General features: G+C 35.6%; 1 protein-coding gene and 1 long non-coding RNA gene across 7 annotated transcripts in view; one reads left to right on the top strand and one right to left on the bottom strand.

Moving 5' to 3' along the window:
- Positions 1 to 19584, bottom strand: part of ARHGAP24 (Rho GTPase activating protein 24) — a 449241-nt gene that overhangs the window by 26554 nt on the left and 403103 nt on the right. For all 5 annotated transcript variants that reach the window (XM_079153263.1, XM_079153265.1, XM_079153266.1 and 2 more), the window contains one exon: positions 2617 to 2749. In XM_079153263.1, coding sequence (XP_079009389.1) covers positions 2617 to 2749 — 133 coding nt within the window. The remainder of the gene's footprint in view (positions 1 to 2616; positions 2750 to 19584) is intronic.
- Positions 2758 to 18605, top strand: LOC306669390. Of its 2 annotated transcripts, XR_013766082.1 has the most exons (4): positions 2758 to 5521; positions 6573 to 9800; positions 17280 to 17495; positions 18464 to 18605. It is a non-coding gene; the product is annotated as an uncharacterized lncRNA (long non-coding RNA). The 2 variants fall into 2 exon arrangements; XR_013766081.1 differs by having other exon boundaries at positions 17280 to 18605.

The raw sequence follows: 19584 nt of genomic DNA on the forward strand, positions 1-19584 counted from the left end.
GTTGTTCACAATGACTGAAAAGGGAAGATAGCCTCATTAGTTGAAAAAAAATAACCTTGATGGATGTAGTGAAGGTCCTTCCAATTTTCAGCATGCCTAGAAGTTAGATAAATACATGCCTACTGACAATTCAATCTCTCTGGTTGGTCATGCCTAGGGTATCAGTTGGGATAGAAAGAGGGTTGGAAAGCCTGATCTTCTCGGAAAGTTCACAAGGGATTAATTTCTTTGGTTCTTCTCATTGTAGAACTTCCTCTAAAATGTAATTGGCCCTAGAAAAGTCAATTAATAGGCAATCTGATTTCTTCTGCCTGTAAAGGGCCAGTTAGTATTTTAGGCTTTATGGGACAGAAGGACTCTGTTGCAACTATGTGACTCTTCTGTTGTTGTATGAAAGCAGCCACAGGCGATATTATGCAACAACAACAGCAACAACAAAAATAAAGGTGCATTTGTAAAAATAAGCAGAAGTTTTTGACAATTATGCTAAGAGATTTCAAAAGGAGAAAGAAGAGTCTTCAACAAATGGTGCTGAGACTACTGGGTATCCACATGCAGAAGAATGAAGCTGGCTTCTTTCCTCACATCATAAACATGAGCTCAGAATGGACCACAGATCTCAGAGTAAAAGTTGAAGTCACAAAATTCTTAGAAGAACACAGAGGAGTAAATATATATGACCTTTTCTTAAACACAGGCTTCTTAGATATGACACAAAAACACAGATGACCAAAGGAAAATAAAATAGATAAAACACTTGATCAAAATAAAAATGGTTTTGTGCTTTAAAGAACATCATCAGGTGGGCTGGCACTGTAGCTCAGTGGCAGAACGCTTGGCCTAGCATATGTGAGGCGCTGGGTTCAATCCTTAGCACAGCATAAAAATAAACAAATAAAATACAGGCATGCTGTCCATCTACAACTATAAGAAAAATTTTTAAACAGAACATTATCAGAAAAATTAAGAAAAATACATTGAATGTGAGAAAATATTTTCAAATCATATATCTGATAAGGAACTTGATCTAAATTACGTAAATTCTATAAAGTATATTAATAGTAATAAAGCATATTAAGTTGGCTCTTCATATCCATGAATTCAACCAACTTCAGATTGAAAATGTTAGGAAAAAACTGCATTTGTACTGAAGAGTGAAATCATTTTTCTTGTCACTGTTCCCTAAACAACACAGAATAACAACTATAAACACAGCGTTTACATTGTACTAGAAACTACAAATAATTTAGAGATGATTTAAAGTATACAGGAAGCTATCCATAGGTTATATGCAAACACTATACCATTTTATATAAAGGACTTGAATATTCATGAATTTAGGTATCCACAGGGAGACCTGGAATCAATTACCTGAGGGACTGGGATGATTGTAACACAATTAAAAAGGAGAAACTAATCTGAATAGCTATTTTTCCAAAGAAAGTACACAAATAGCCAATAAGCACATGAAAATACATTCAGCATCATTAGTCACCAGAAAATGCCATTCAAACCTTACTGATATACCACCTCCCACATATTAAAATGTCTATGGTCAAAAGGTAGATAATAGTAAATGATAATGGAGATGTGGAGAGACTGGAATCTGCACATTTTGCTGATGGGAATTAAAAATGGCAGACCCTTTTGGGAAAAAAACAAATGACAACAACAACAACAACAACAACAATAAAAACCAGAGTTACATATGGACCAGCAATTCTACCTTTAAGGTGTATACCCAAGTGAAATGAAAATGTATGTCCATGCAAAACTTGGTACATAGATGGTCACAGCAGCATTATTCCTATTAGCTAAGTAATGGAAATAAAAATAGGTCCTTCAACTGATGAATGGATGAAAATGGAATATTATTTGGAAATTTAAAAAATGAAATACTGATAGATGTTACAGTGTGAATGGACTTTGAAAAAGATGAAAAAGCTTAGTCACAGAAAACAACAAATATAATATTTATATAAAATGTCCAGCACAGGCAAATCCATAGGGGAAGAAATTAGATTAGTAGTTGCCAAGAGCTGAGAAAGGGGAACGCACAGAGGCTCTGGGTTTGTTTCAGGGTGATAGAAATTTTGTAAATATTCTAAAATTAGATTTTGGTACCAGTTGCACAACTCTGAGAATATATAAAAACAGTACTGAATTATAAACTTTAAATAGGCGATTATATAGTACTGTAATTACATATCAATAATAAAGCCATTTTTAACAAAAATAGGCAGGAGTTAGGACTTAGTTCACAGGCCATTATTTGAGGTTCTTTGGTGGTACGCAAAAAAGGGGTCTATGAAACAAGGTACCCGTGTTTTTCTTGGAAGATGTGACCTAAGATAGCACCACAAATCAACCATTGAGGGGAGACAAGTACCAACGAGAGCTGATTTCATTCATTCAGCCACATTCTTCTTTCTGATCAGAAAGGGATCCCAAATAGGACTTGAGTTGTGTGTTGAGGGTCCAAACGTGTGTGATGTCAATATACAGATGGGGGATATGTCCAAGAATAGGGCAAGAGGAAACTTGCAAATTCAATAGTAAACACAACGACAAAACCTGCAAACAAAAGCTTATTTGGAAACAAAAGCATCAACTTACTGCTTCCTCTTCCTTGCTGAGCAGCTTGGCACATGACAAGAAATCCTCATACTTAGCATATGGAATAACTGGTTCTGGAAGTTCTCGGAGATAGAGTTTAAGGAGCGATGCCACCGTGTGCACATCGGTGTTGCTGTGGAGATAGAAGTTGAAAGGCATTGTTTGGGGTAACTTTATACCATTTAGTTTATTATTTGTTTTGTGAAATTTATGCTCAGGAGTCAGAATTTTGTCCAAGTTTGCAACTGAATCACTCAATCCAGTTTCCAGGGAGCACACACTTTTGTAATGCCGGTTAGATGCCACCACAGGAGGAAAAGAGATTGAAAGACACTTAAACTCCTCACGTGGTCTGAAAACAGTTGAAAGTTCAAGCATTTTTTCCTATGTGTATTTTTTTTTTTAGATACACATGACAGCAGAGTGTATTTTGATGTATTATGCATACATAGACTATAACATTCGAATTAGGATCCCATTCTTGCAATTGTACATGATGTGGATTTTCACTCATTGTGTATTCATATATGAAGAGGAAAGTTATATCTGATTCATATGGGATGTGTGATAGTAAGCAAAGTGTCTCTGATGAGAATACAATAGGTCTCAAAATATAATACAATGTATTACAAATACCAAATCTATGTTTGTGTATGTTTGTATTCACTGTCAGAATTTATTATTTCTGAATCCTGACTTCCTCTCTCAAAATATTGAACTCATTTTGGGGAGACATTGGTGATTGGTTACAGACACTTGAAGCTTATTATGACATTCTTTTAAGGCACAGCTCATGATGAAGATGATTGACTCTCAAGATAATTGCTTGCCTACTATTCTAAAGGAGTTTGGAATTCTTAGATCCCTCCAGAAAGAGAAAGGAAATTTTCTGAAATTAAACAATGAAAGTTTTAACATATCCTTTAAATAACCTGCATAATTTATTTTTGTCCTCTGCAGAATACCAGAGTGGCAGGATAATTTACTGCATGTGCATGTATATTTTGTTCTCTATATCCCTGTTCCATGTTAATCCATGAAGATGGATAACAGGAAAGACAGGAGCCAAAATTTTGGGTGTGGGAGTTATTTATTTCAAGAAGCAGGTTGAATACTTAAGTGAGGTCAGAAGCACAGTATTGAGTAGATCATGGATTCTATAAGAAGTAAAAACTTGCACCCCACTCCAAGGCTGTGCTTTAGGAGTGGACAAGTTCCTGGAAGGCTACGGCTTTAGAAGCTGGGATGTAGGCACTAGTGAGTACTCCCTTGTTCCAGTGGTGGCATGTATGTATGTGAGCTAGGACAATATGCCTCTCAGTTCTCAATTTTAGACTCGTGGGTTGATTTCATCAAGTATTCACTGCACGCCTACTCTGTGTTGGGCACTGTAGAAAACAGTGGTTGGGACCTCAGGAATTAACAAATAAAGGTACTATTCAAGTCTGCTCATGATTTGTAATTTAGTGGGGTCAACGAATACTAAGTCAATTATAATGCATTATGTAATTATGGAGTGTGATGTGTGATGAGGCTATGGAATGCTGTTTAATAACAAGAAAGGACTAACCTGGGACTGGGGCTTCTGTGAGGAAATGAGGCTTGGGCCAAGATGGGAAGGGTGTATGAGAATGAACTGAGAGCAGAAGGATGGAGAAGTGCACCCCTGATTAAAGCAAGGAAGGGAAACAGTTTGAAGTGGGAGGCAGCCTGTGCCTTGAAGAGCTGGTAAAAGGGTGGGGAGCTCAGAGGCTCCAATGGGGGTGGATACAGTTAGAGTGGCAGGCAGCGGTCTCATGAGCCACAGAGCTTCACCCCCCTGGGCAAACACTGAGCACTGAGGCTTTCTGTGTGGACATCAGAGTCTATCAGAACAGGCATACTGTGAGTGATTGTGTAGATGTTAAAATGATGACTTGACGTAACGGGGCATATTTCATTAATTTTATTTTTCTATCAAATAAATACATTTTTAAAAAATTCTCAATGGATAGGCAATATCAATAAAGAGGTCCTCTTAAAGACTTGTAGATAAAAATCATATCTCAAGGACCTCTTGAAATCTATGTCCAGGCTTATCAATTTTTAAAAACAATTTCCAAATTTTTAAAAAGGATGGACCTATAAGAGTTGCAGGAGTAAGACAGAAAAAAAATTATATTTGTTGTTGTTTACTGGTAAAGCTGTCCATTTCACCAGTATCCAAACTCTCTGTGTCTCTGTCCCTACATAGTGAAGTGCCTGACTTGAAAGAGCAGCCACCAAGAGTAACAAAACCTGAGACAGAACAGGCAGTGCAGTCAAATATTCCAATAAACTACTTTCACTTTTTGACTCCACTCTAATCCAACCTACTGCCATGACTGGGTGGGATCTGTTTTGCCTTCAGAGTCAATGACAATGTTGTTAAAGTTATAAGTAGGTATGAAGAAACATATACAAATGCATACAAAATAAGTAAGTATACATTTCAATGTACAAAGTATGTTATATATAATTCATATTACTATATAAATACTATGTTAAATATTTGTAGGTAATTGCAATAAAGAAAGGAGTTAATAATGAAACAGGAAACATATTTAACAAGAAGTCTGTTTTAGAATTTCTTTGATGATTTATTCATTCCATTCCTTCTCCTGCAACACATTGTTTTTAAGTTAACTTACTGAATTCCTTCCTCTATTATTTTGCTTCTAAAGAGGGGAAACATTTCGGTATTGAGAATGTTCGAACACTAGATGGCAAGCTTGCAAAGTTAGACAGTGAGATGGTGAGAAAATTGTGAAGGACAGAAAGCAGCAGAACCATTCTTCCTCTACCAACAAGTTTCTTAACACCAAAGCTGCAGTGATCTTCCAAGAATTAAAATACTTGAGCTATGAATCAAGGTAAGAGAGATGGAGTGGGATGATTATTTCATTCCTTCCCTGAAATAATATGTTGCCTTAGCTTTTTAGTATTACAGTATATGTGTCCATAGGTAATTACACGGAAAGGAAAATGACACAGAATAAAGAATGATCACATGTATGTTTTTTCTTTTTCTTTTTTCAATTAACAAAGGCTATTCAAGTTTGTTTAAGGACTAAAACTTAAAATTTTATGACTTTTTTGGGACTTAATTAAGCCTAATACTTTGTAGAAATAGAGACTTCTACATTTTCCAACTTTCTCATTTTGGCTTTGTACGTTCCCACTGAAAGGAAGGAAACAATCATTTCTGGATAGACTCCAACATGCTTTGTCTCTTCTCATTCATGTCCTGAGGCTCACGTTGGGTCAGTCTGCCCTGGTTGCTAATAGGCTACCTAGAGCAATGGGAGACTCTGGGGTTCTCTGAAAAAATAGCTTCACTCTATGAAATGACAATCTTCCACATCTAACTCTCCAGCCTGATATCTCTGACTAAAAATCCACTACTATGACTCATTAATATTTACTTTTATATGTACAACCAATTAATTAGATACCAACATTTTGTGTTAACAGCACCTACCATAACGTGCTATTTTGCTTCAGAGAGATTTATCTCAGTCTTTGCCAAAGTTAAGAGAAGTAACTCATCGTGACAGAAGTCTATGTACAATGGAAAATAAAAATCCTCACCTGGTTAACAACAACAACAACAACAACAACACTTCTACACACTCCAGGCCATCACTGTGATCCAGCGACTAGGCTCTGTAATTAATCCCACTTGAGGCACTTGAACAGGACAATGCACAGATATGTGGTATGTTAACATGTTCCTTTGGTAGGACTACAAAACTATTTTATAACATGAAATTGCTTTATTGATTCGTCTCTTTCACTCAGCTGGTGACAGAATTTATCAGAATTTAGGATAAATAATCATCCTTTTCATATCCTGTGACAGAAAAGAGAAAGAGAGAAAGAGAAAGAGAGAGAAGAGAGAGAGAGAGAGAGAGAGAGAGAGAGAGAGAGAGAGAGAGAGAGAGAGAGAGAGGCTCTAAGATGCTGGTTAAAGAAGCTAGCAGACCAGGAGGAGCTCTGTAACATATGCCTACTTGATCAACACATTGGTATTATTTACACCTTATACTGCACTTGTACTTCACTTCTGAATCCTGTTTCCTTGTGTTCACTACTGTTTTCAACCTGGAAGAAGCTTTATGAGGCTTCCTATGATTGACCTAATTTTATTTTTTCATAGGTCATCCTCTCATCCTTCTGGAATCTGTCATTCATTCACTAAATAGTTCCTGAACACCCTTGGTGAGCACTGCTTCATGATGCATGGAGGTGAAACAGACATGAACAACAGAAACCCTTTTTTCCTCCCTTGAGTTTACATTCAAAGTTAAGTGAAGTGACTCATAGTGACAAAAGTCTATGTACAATGGAGAACTGGTCCCTGCCAACACATTTCCATACCATGATCAATTTTTCTCCTTCATAACACACTCTGTGCAGTCTGACTACTAATTCCCTGCCAGGTATGTGATCTTAAGAATATTCCTTATATTTCCTGGGAAGTCCTTGCACTGTTTATAATCTATGCAAAATAGGCTTTTATTATTCTGAATGGGAATAAAAAAATCTGAAAAGAATCTCCCTTTGCTCATCCTGAAACCCCATTCTTCCTTCCCTAATAAATATACTTATACACACTGATAAATCCAAATGCCACCATAATTACAAGTATAAAACCACATAGACAAAACTTTGTAACACTTAAGCTTCATAATTAGAAAAGGGAATTTTTCATTCTGGTTACCAGGCATAGAATACAATATAATCAATCCCTTGATTTAACTGAATAGAATGAATTTCCAATGCATTCACACAGGAAGTTATTAAAGACATTGTGGACTTATCTGCAATAAGCACAATAAGAGGACCTAGAATTACCTTCAAATTAAGAAAATAATAATGTCATCTTTATCAGGCTCAGAGGAGAACATAAATGAGAATGAAGACTTGCAACAGCACTGCCAGGATGAACTCTGCCCCAACTGTCTTGCTTTTAGCAACACTGCTCTGCCACTGAGTTCACCAAAACACAGAAAGGCTAACCTAAAGGTTTAAGCAGTTCTAAACCAGACTAAACATCTATTTTTGAGAGTCTCCCTCTGTTCAAACTTATTTCTTACTTATTTTTCAAAACTGATGCATTTTTTTGGCAGTGAAACTTGAATCTGGTTAAACTGTCTCAATTCATTGTACACTTACATAAGTGTCACCACTGAATTATATACAAAATCAAAGGATTGTTTCACCTCCAGGCAAAGTCCTGGAATACACTGAGTTAGTGCTCATTCCAATTCAATTGTCCTAGTTTAAAAGAATTGATGACAGAGAACTATACAGCTATTCTTTTGTAGACTGAATCATGTTCCCTCCACATCCAAACGTGGAAGACCTAACCCTTAGTGTGAAGGTATTTAAACATGGGGCCTTTGGGAGGCAATTAAGGTTAGAAGAGGTCATGAGAGTGTGGCCCTTGACTGACAGAATTAGTGTCCTTATAAAAAGAGACACAAGGAAGTTTGCTTTCTCTCCATCCCTTCACGCTCACACTGTGGAAAAATCACATGAGGACACACAAGAAAGCAGCCACCGGCAAGTCAAGAAGAAAGCCCTCACCAACACCTAACCATGTTGCAACCCTGATCTTGTGCTTAACTTCCATAAGTGTGAAAAAATAAGTTTTTGTTATTTAAGCCACCCAGTCTATGGTATTTTGTTATGATAGTCAGGACTGACTGATACAATTCCTGAATCTGCATTTCGTGAGCTTGCCTAGAAAACTGTTCATAGTGCTGTTATAGTATTAGATGATGAATTATTAGCAGAAAACCAAAAATATGCTTTCAGTTAAATACAGATTAATAGAAACAATGAAGGTGATATAGAGAGTGTCAACCTTGGTTGCACACTGGTATCATCTGGAAAGTGTTTCAAAATATTGGTGACTGATAAAACTGGAGCATATCTGACTGATACAACCTGATCATTGAGATTTTACTCTTATGTACAACCAGAGTTAAGAAACACTGACACAGAACAAGCATTTGGAGTAGAAAATTTCGAAGGAAAAGAGGTTCAGTGTGCAATGGATAGAAGTTTAAATTTGGTCCCAGGATCCATCCACAGGAGCCTGTTTGTCACATACTTGTCTTCCCAGTACTCCCTAATGCTAGAGGAGGTGGAAGTAACAATGTTGGGGAAAAGTTGTTCATGCTTAACAATAGTCACATTGCTCTTTTCCTTCCTACTTCTAGAATTATTTATGTATATAGAATATGTATGTAGAAACTTCTCCCTTACAATGCTAATCATGTAAAACAAACACACGACACTGTGAGCGTGAACATGTGAATGCACACACAGAGCTCCCTTTAAAAAAAAAAAAAAACCTAGATAATCAAAGTAACAAAATATCTGGTAATAGACTCATAGAAAGGAATTATTTTGAGGTGCTTCTAAACAAGAGACTCCTCAAATCAAAAGTAGCTTCATCCCCAAATTGGTAATAAATCATAGATTTTAGTCTACTTGACTTCTAATACTTCTCATGGGCAAATCTGTTTCATGCCTCTTTGCTGCCTCTCTGGCCTTTACCCTCCACCTCCTTGGCTTCTCCTTTGGTGGCCACCATTTTTGTACCCATATTTCCCAAGCTCCTCTTCTTCTGCTGGCCTCTAGGTGTTACTGTTTTCATGGACTCTCCTAGGACAAGTCCATAAGTACAATTATCTACAATGATTATAGTGTGCATCTCTATACCAGACCTTTTGACTACATTTTCAGATGTTGTAATCATTGAACTTCATATAAACAAAGCTGATCAGGAACAACATCTCTCTGTTTTGGTTTGGATATGATGTATCCCTCGCAAAGCTCCCGTGCTAATGCAGGAATGTTCTGAGGTAAAATGAATTGTGAGAGCTATATTTTAATTAGTCTATCCTAGCTTGAATGGACTGATTGAGTGGCAACTGTAGGCAGATGGATCATGGCTGAAGGAGTGGGTCACTGAAGGCTTGCTATAGAAAGGTGCATATTCCCCTGAGGCCCCTTCCCTCAACTCTCCCTCTGCTTCGAAGCTGCCATGAGAAGAGTGGCTTCCCTCTGCCACACCCTTTCCATCATGATGAGCTGCCCAGTGGACCCAATGCAATGGAGTCAGTCATCTATGGACTGAGACCTCTGATACTGTGAGTGAAAATCTACCTTTCCTCCTCTGAGTTGTTCTTCACAGGTATTCTGGTCACAGTGATGCCAAACTGACTAACAGGTTCCACTTGAAATAAAATGTTTCCTTCTTTAACATTAATCCTCCTATAAACAAGCAAGGTACCTAGAAGTCAAACTAAATTTTCTTCTTGCTGAGACCCTTACTCTGTGATTAGTGGTTCTCAGCCTAAGGTGTACATTGGAATTACTTAGGAATTTTTTTTTTAAATACTGATGAATAGAGAACATGTATTCTGACACAGTATCCTATGAATCCATAAACTCTTCAGCAGGCTTACCAACACTGCTTAGGTTCAACTTGATATCACTCACTCCACTAAGTGCCACAAGCCTACCCTCCCACCCTTAACCTTCCTAGCATACACACATGGGAAGTAATCATCAGTAGCAAGTAAATGACAAATAACAGGTAAAATGCCTTCCTGAAGAGCTTATGAATACCACATCTGAATACAATTGGAAATTACTTAAGCAAAACAGATACGTCTAAATCACACAAAAATAAACACTTATTTTGTGGAGCAGTCATCAGAGCTCTCAGTTTGTGTTAGTATGTTTAAAGGCATCCATTCATTTTATAAGTAGTTACATCCTAATTTGTCTAAGTAAATTAAAATTCATTCTGAAGAACAAAAATGAACTCTGGCATTTTTCACTATCTACCTAGGCATTTCCATGGGAGAGAAAAGGCTAGCAAAATTGAGGCACTTATAAAGTCTGAAATGGAATATTCAGAAGTTTCCTTAAAGCAATATTACACCAGGATAACTCTATAAAGAACAGGCTACCTTGTACATACATGTACACTCAGTTACAACAACAACAAAACCTAATTTAAATGTTAAACATTCCAAAGGTAAGACCAAAAACTCTGAACTTACTAGAAGAAAACAAAGGGAGATACTTCAAGACATTGGACAAGAAACAATGTTCTGGATAGGAACCCGAAAGCAAAGGAAACAATCAATATGGTGAAGAGACAACCTTCACCATAGAATGAGAGAAACTATATGATACTCATATGACAGAGGGTTAATTATAAAAACTCAAAAAACTTTACAATAACAACAAAAAAACCAAGTAACTCAATTAAAAACCGGCAAATGAATGGACACTTCTCAAAAGAAGAAATACTGATGTCCATCAATTATGTGAAATAATGCTCAATATCACTATCAGGGAAATGCAAATCAAACTACAATGAGACATGATCTCATCCCTGCTAGAATGGTTATTTAAAAACCAAAAAGAACAACAAATGCTGGTGAGAATGTGAAGAAAAAAGAACTCTAATGCACCTTGGTGGGGATGAAAATTAATACAATCATTACAGAGAACATTATGGAGGTCCTTTACAAAACTAAAAATAGATCTTCCATACAACTCACCTATCCCATTTCTGAAAGTGAATGAGATCAGTATACCAAAGAGATACATGCATGTGCATGTTTATCAAGGCAGTGTCCATGATAGCTAATATAAGTGATCAGCCTATATGTCCATCAACTCTTGAGTAAATAAAGAAAATGTGGTATATATACACAATGGAATATCATGCAGCCATAAAGAATGAAATTCCATAATTTGTAACAAAATGGATGACTCTGGAGGACATTAGGTAAAAAAATAGGCCAGAAATACAAAGACAAGTGCCATATGTTCTTTCTCATATGTTGAAGTTAAAAGACGTCAACCCAAATGTATAATAGTAACAATCAGATGTTGGGCAGGGTGTGTGTGGTTCAGGAAAGTTAGATAAAGGGAGGATGGATTTGATCCATATTTGTTGTATGCATGTATTGAAATATCATACTACTATCATACTGAAGCCAATTAATATAGACAATATATGTTAATGAAAATGAAATAAAATAATTTTTAAAATAAAATACAATAGCACCTTAAGTGCTTTTAAAGTGCTGTCCACTATAAAATCAGTCAACACAGCTATTAAAAGGAGTCAGTGAGTCTTGCCAAATATAGCAATTTTGGACCTGAAGTTCCATGTCATATCCAAATTTAACTTAGAAATAATATTAATAAGCATATAATCATTGTGTATTATAAAAGATTAATATTTTCAAACTCTTAAGAAACTATTCTTTAAAAAACTCAAAATTTCTCCCACAAAAATTAAATTTGACATCAATGAAGGCACAATTTTTTTCTATTCATATCAATAATGTATATAATCTTTTAGAATAAGTATTAATATAAGGAATTATTTGAAACATATATGTATATGTGTGTGTGCATATGTATTCATATGTTTGTTCTTTTTAGAATAAATATAAACAAATCCATTCAGTTTTATGGTAAGAAAATCAACAGAGTCTCTCATAAGATCATTTCCAGACTACATATCTGGAATTTCTTCTCTTCTCAGTGCCAGCAGACCTTCAATGCCTTGATATATAACTGTCCCAGGAGAGGACCAAAACCTTTGATTACCCTTAGATTATCAATAGTTAACAATGGACAAAGTAGTTTGCTCAAGAGCTTTAATAAACAAAGGCATTCTGGATCTAGGGTGGGAATCAGAGTGGAGTAATATCCACACGTGAAGTCTTCCTTGTACTGCTCTACTTTCTACCTTCAAAGTGAAACATATATGCCAAGAAATGTAGTATTCATTTAAAAAGATTGATAACTTATTCTCAATTCAGATTACCTATTTTCAGGTGGAAATAAAGAAACTACTGAGAATATAAAAGACAACAAGAAAACTCATTTACAGAAATTTTAAAATTATACTTAAAAATAGCTCCTACTATGCAATGGATTACATGACTATAACTTGAGAGAGACTGATACACTTCTTGCTTACTTTCTATCTCCCCCTGGGAATGTCTCTGAAATCAAGAAAATTGGGAGAAATAACAAATAATCTCTAAGCACACTATAATTATACAATTATATAATTAGATTAAATAAATGATGAGCTTTCATACTTTGGTTAATTGGAGCATGTTGCTTTTCCTAACATTTGACTCCTGATATGCAGACAATGAGAATATTCTTTCATAGACAGTCTACACGACTCTTCCAGTTTTCATGTCTCACACTATTAAGTGTATGTGCTGAAGACTTCATCATATCTTCCTTTCTTGTTTCAATAGCATAGGGGATGAGGTGCTTTATGAGTTGTAATTCATACAGTCTTCAAAATGTTGGCAAAAGTTAATGAACTTGGCTTAGCAAAAAGAGAGAAATTGCAACTATATTTAACTACTTTACAATTTTATTTTGTCTGCCTTCATGTTTTTCCTTCACTAAGCTCTGCTTAAGATATTTCAGGAACAGCAAAGGAAATGCAACTCTGATAATATATTCAGCAATCTATCTTTTCTCTGAGAAATTTCAGATTATGTAACCAAGCACTTCCCAGAGAAGCTTTGTTGATGTCTGATGCTCAAGGAGTATGTTTATGTTTTTGTCAATATTTTAAAAAATTTTCTTAACAATATTTTAAAAAGTTAAATACTTTAATATTTCTATTTAAAAATGAAAATAGAGTCAAATGTCACTAATAATTATTCTAGCTAACAAAACAACCAGTGTAAGTGGATGTTCACAGAAGTATTATGTATAATGACTCAAACTGGACACAACAGAAATGTCTACCAACTGATGCATTAATGAACAAAATAAAGTATACCCATTAAAGGAAACTCTATTCATCAATAAAAAGAAACAAATTACTATGCTGTATGCTATGACATGGACAAATCCCAAAAACATTATGCTAAGTGAAAGGAGCTGGATGCAACAGAATATTGAATAATTACAGTTAAATGAAAAGTCCAGTAAAAAGCAAATCTACAGATACATAAATTAGGTTAATTATTGCCTGAGGAGAAAGAGGGGCAGGAGGAAACACTAAATGTGCATAGGGGATCTTACTGAGGTGATAAAAATGTTCTGAAACTGATATATGATAACGGTGGCCTCACTTGGTAAATTTCTAAAAAATCTTTGAATTTTACCCTTGAGATGGGTGAATTACATGAAATATAAACTATGACTCAATAAATCTATTTCAAAAAACATACCACTTTAAGGAATGCACTTTCTTGCAAAAATTTACAACTTGAATTATAAAACATAAAAACACACACTTTCAGAAGATAAAACTTTATAGGTATCCTATTTCCTTCAGTAGAAATTGCCATGGAGATTTCAAAACAGAATGAAGAATTCCTGGATTAAAAATATTGAAGAGTAACGGTTAAGCACTAGTTTCCATCTCCTATAGATTTGAGGATGGGGTCTTTATCATATAAAATGTCAAACTAAATTACCATTGCCATCATCATGATCGTACTTATAATAGTGATAAATAGGTGCTTATCATATGGCAATAAAAGAGCCTTTGCTGTGTACCAAGGCCTGTACTGGTTATTCACATTGTACCATTTGCCACAGGTTTTTTGTTCCATTTTGTTTTATATTTAAGTGAACAAATACAACAACCCTGTGGCGGTTACTTGCATTTTGTATGAACAAACTAGGAGTTTTGAGATGTAAGTAATTAGTCCCAGGCCATCAACATGGATGGTAAATAGTGGACATAAGAAATTAATCCCAAACCCACCAATCAACAAAGCCTGAGCATAATTTTTACATCATGTCCTTTTGAATAAGTAGACAAACACCAACGGATAGGCACACCAAATACTGAGAAAATTCATGACAAACTAGGTGTTTTTGCTCATAACCCTGCTGGGTGTCAGTGGAAATGAGCCTGAATTCTGCAAAGATGAACTGGAAGGAAAACAAAGCCCTTTCCTGACTTCAGATGCACAGGACTTTCAGGTAAATGGCAAGGAGAATAAAACACCAGGAAACATGACAGATACCTATTTGACAACCTGAGTCATGTCTAATATTTAGTAAATACCCATTCATGTGAGTATTTTCCACATATAAAATAATACTGCTTAAAGCTCATTAATTTTTCAGACAGTGGTATATTTATTTATAAGAGGATTTCACGGTGATATATAACCATTGCTCAGATTTGATAAAAAGCCAAGCATTCAAGAGAATTAGACTTGCCAGTGGTAACAGTGACCTGACTGTAGTTTGCAAAGTGTGGGCTATTCCTAAGTAATTTAATGTACCACAAAAAGAGGGCAGTGACATCAAATTACAAACAGGGACATTAGTCCATTTTTTTATTCTCTTTCAACTCTGCTGATTACATCAAATAGGAAGTACCAATTGGTAATGAAAGACATGTTAAAGGGGTAACAGCACTTGCCAATCTCCATTTTCGTCAAAAAACCAGATAACCTTAGGGTGAGAGTTTTGGGAGGCAGCTGTATCAAGGGTCATTTAATAACATACTTTTGTTGTCACTGCATTTATGCGGCACTGACCTTATATTAACACAAGTTTTTCAACTAGAAAATAAAAAGTTTCCTGTGCAAAAAAAAAACTTGATGAAATAACAATGGTCAATATGTTTAAGGAAAAATGTCAATAAACAGTACAGGTATTACATGGATATGGTGGAAGTCACTATGGTAGTATCTAAATGACAGAAGTTTGAGATACTTAAAGACAATAGTTATCAAATCCTGTCACACCATCATATGTATCAAATCTGCATCAGAAAATAAGAAAGTTAAGAGCTGCCATAACTAAATTGCTGTTCTGGACTTCAGAGGGCTGGCCCTTCTCTTGATTGCAGAGAATTTATTTAGGGTGCTGAAAATAGGCATTCACAAACTCGGGGCTTGCCTTAGGCAAACCACTAGGACTCTGTTTTACTTTGCTAACCCTTGGGGAGGTAGGTAAAGTCATGCATATTACCCTCAAGGAACCACCTGCTTTCCCTTGCCTGCATCAAACCCTATCCTTAAATCTTCATTCACATTATGATACAAAGGTTTCCTACCTGTAGAGTTTCCTTCTGAACCCTTCAACTTTAGAGTTTTTACACAAATCAAGACATACAGGTACAAGACGTACTTTTCAGACTGTCCTAAAATCTAGGTCCTTTTCAGCAGATAGGAAATGATGCAATGTACACATCAACTTTACACTCCAGAAAATAATTTATCTCTCATCTCTCACAGTATCATAAGGTCACCTAGATGAGTCAGAAGTGATGTTTTTCATAAAGCTGAGAGGTTGATTTACACCCTAGCCCCAATTCTAAGGAGAAATCAGAGGCACATCACTTCTTGCAGTGTACCCCACACTCTTGCAGTGTACAGAGCCTAGATAGTATTTCCCAAGATATGGTTTTAGGACTAGGCATATAAGAATTGCCTGGGGATTTGTTTAAAATTAAGATTCTCAGGTTGGAGAAGTTCCAATCTTTATAACTTGAATGAGAGTGAATGGGGTCTGGGCAACTGAATTTAAAGATAGCCCTCTAAATTATTCTTACACAAGTTAGCATTTGAGAACCTCTACTATGTCTCTTGTGCACCCAACTCTCAAGGTGTCCTTTTATAACTTGGGACAGTAAAGTCTAGAGTTCTATTGCTTTTCAGATGATTAAATTATGCATGCCTTCAAATTTCTAGTTTTATTTTCCTCATCATATCTCTGTTGACTTGCTGCTTGTTTAGCCACCAAAACAACGTTTTAAAAAAATAAAGGTAAGAAGAGGAGAAAGAGGGACACGGGAATTATGAACTGGGTGGGCAACTGGGATACCTAATACAGCAGCTGTTTTGTGGGATTTCTGGACAGAGTATATAAAATCTTTGACTTTATACAGCCTCTGTCCTTGCTCCTGGGCTGTGTTGTAAGTGCACAGGATTTGGCTGCCCAGCAGTTAATGCTGTGAGGGTAACACCCACACTCCACTCTTGACCCTGCCTCCCCAGCTTTTCCAAAATGTATCTTCTTAACAGCTGACACCATCTGGAGAGTTGGGAAACAAAAGAGCACTCAGTTTCTAATTTGATTTTACAACTCCTAGATTTTATTTATTTTTTGCCCTTAAAGTGAAGGAGTTTAATATAATACATGGTATTCTAACTTGTTTCCATTCCTAAATACAAAGAATGAAGACAAGAATGACCAAAAACTATGGTACCTGGTTTTTGTTTGTTTTGGTCTTAACAATTGACAGGAACTGATAAAATTAAAATTCTTTCAGGTCAGTGAGAATGTCCTCTCTTACAAAATTCATTTTTGGTCAGGGAGTCTGTGGGAATATGTCACAGCTGTGGAAATGATAAGTCATGCATATATAGTTCAAGTCTCAAACTTGAACTTTGGAATCGGAAAAGAACATTTGATATAATTAAAAAAGAGCAGAAAATGCCTGGTTTAATCAAAGCTTGTGCATGTACTTGAAACCCCTCCAAATTCAAATAGTGTATGCCCAAATGCCTTTTTTACAAACCACCTTTTTTTTTTCTCCTGCAGGACAAAATATTTCCTCTCACTAAAATGTGAAATATTATCTTCTAAAGCACAAATGGATTCATAGCTTCAAAAGCACTGGTGGATTTATGAACACAGATGCACTTCAGTAGAGAATCAATATGTGAAAATCATTGAGAACAACAGAAGCAGAATTAAAGGAACCAAATCACCACTATGATGAATTATTATGTGGTCTTTGAAATCATGTTTTGTGAAAACTACTTAGTGATCTGAGAATGTGCTCATGCTAAAATGTAGAGAAGGTAAGATGCAAAAACTGCATGATTCCTATACTTTGCATACACGAATATATCTGTATTTTTATGTATTGATATATCTAAGCCTACATATTTACTGCACTTGTTTATATGCTGTCTATAGCAAGAGCTCTCAGGGTTGCTGAATTTTGAAATACTAATCCTTCCTTCTTATGTTCATCTGTATTCTAAATTGTGTGCAAATCCAAATATAATTTTAATAATATTTTAAAAAATCAACACTTTATACTGTTAGAATTTTAAATATTTTAAAATGTTATTAGAAAAAGTTCACTTTATAAATCAAATATCAGGGCTTTAGAGCTACTACATCAATGGGTAAGGATAGTTTTGGAGAAGAGTTGTGGGAACTTCTTTCCAGATTTTAGTAAATATCTTTTAACAAAGATGAAAGATGAATATTGTCACTTTGTGGGAAACAAGCATTTGCTGCAATAAATGGGAAAGTATCTATTCAATCCCATTTTCAATTATGTTTCGCAATGGAAAATTTCTGTAGTTTTTCTTACATTCTAATATTAATTCAAAGCATTATGTATAATCTGTAACACACATGTGCTGTGTGTACATACATATATACATACACATATGTACATTAAATTCACATATATGTATGTGAATAAATAAGTATCTATCTATCTATCTATATATATATATACGTATATATGAATAATCATTTTTCTGGTGAATATTGGTGACATTAACTTGAACTAATGAATGTTCCCTGGCAGTTTGTCTCCATTTGCTGAAGACTGAAACATGATTACGGCTTTACCATATGAAATACCAAACTTGGTCAATTAACCAAAAAAGGGGATTGGGCAAAAACTATATATAAACAAGGTCCTGAAAATAACTTCATCATCCCTTGGGAAATTATGGATTTTTCTTACTCCTATCTATTTAGCTTATAATTACATTTTGCCACAAATATGTTATTCTTTTCTTTTTAGGTCACTGCTTTTGGATCTGGGAATCCCCCTTCTTTTTTAAATAACAAAATCCAGGAATATGCTTATCTGACTGCTTGACTGAGAGAATGAAAGCATGACAATTACTTATCAAAAGAAGGATAATGAAGCTGCCAAAGTGACATTTTTTTTATTGTAAACAAATGGGATACATGTTGTTTCTCTGTTTGTACATGGTGTAAAGGCATACCATTTGTGTAATCATAGATTTACATAGGGTAATGTTGTTTGATTCATTCTGTTATTTTTTCCCTTCCCCCAACCCCTCCCACCCCTCTTTTCCCTTTATACAGTCCTTCCTTCCTCCATTCTTGCCCCACCTTCCTAACCCTAACTCTAACCCTAACACTAACCCCTCCCTCCCCCCATTATGTGTCCTCATCCACTTATTAGCGATATCATTTGTCCTTTGGTTTTTTGAGATTGGCTTATCTCACTTAGCATGATATTCTCCAATTTCATCCATTTGCCTGCAAATGCCATAATTTTATCATTCTTCATGGCTGAGTAATATTCCATTGTATATATATATACCACAGTTTCTTATCCATTTATCAATTGAAGGACATCTAGGTTGGTTCCACAATTTGGCTATTGTGAATTGAGCAGCTATGAACATTGATGTGGCTGTATCTCTGTAGTATGCTGATTTTAAGTCCTTTGGGTATAGGCCGAGGATGGGATAGCTGGGTCAAATGGTAGGTCCATTCCAAGTTTTCTAAGGAATCTCCACACTGCTTTCCAGAGTGGCTGCACTAATTTGCAGCCCCACCAGCAATGTATGAGTGTACCTTTTTCCCCACATCCTCGCCCACACCTGTTGTTGCTTGTATTCTTGATAATCGCCATTATAATTGGGGTGAGAGGGAATCTTAGTGTAGTTTTGATTTGCATTTCTCTTATTACTAAAGATGGTGAACATTTTTTCATATGTTGTTTCATATGATTGCTTGTAGATCTTCTTCGGTGAAGTGTCTGTTCATTTCCTTAGCCCATTTGTTGATTGGGTTATTTGTATTCTTGGTGTAGAGCTTTTTGAGTTCTTTATATATTCTGGAAATTAGTGCTCTATCTGAAGTATGAGTGGCAAAGATATTCTCCCA

Source organism: Sciurus vulgaris (assembly GCF_902686455.1).
Source record: "Sciurus vulgaris genome assembly, chromosome: 9".
NCBI classification, from domain to species: Eukaryota; Metazoa; Chordata; class Mammalia; order Rodentia; family Sciuridae; genus Sciurus; species Sciurus vulgaris.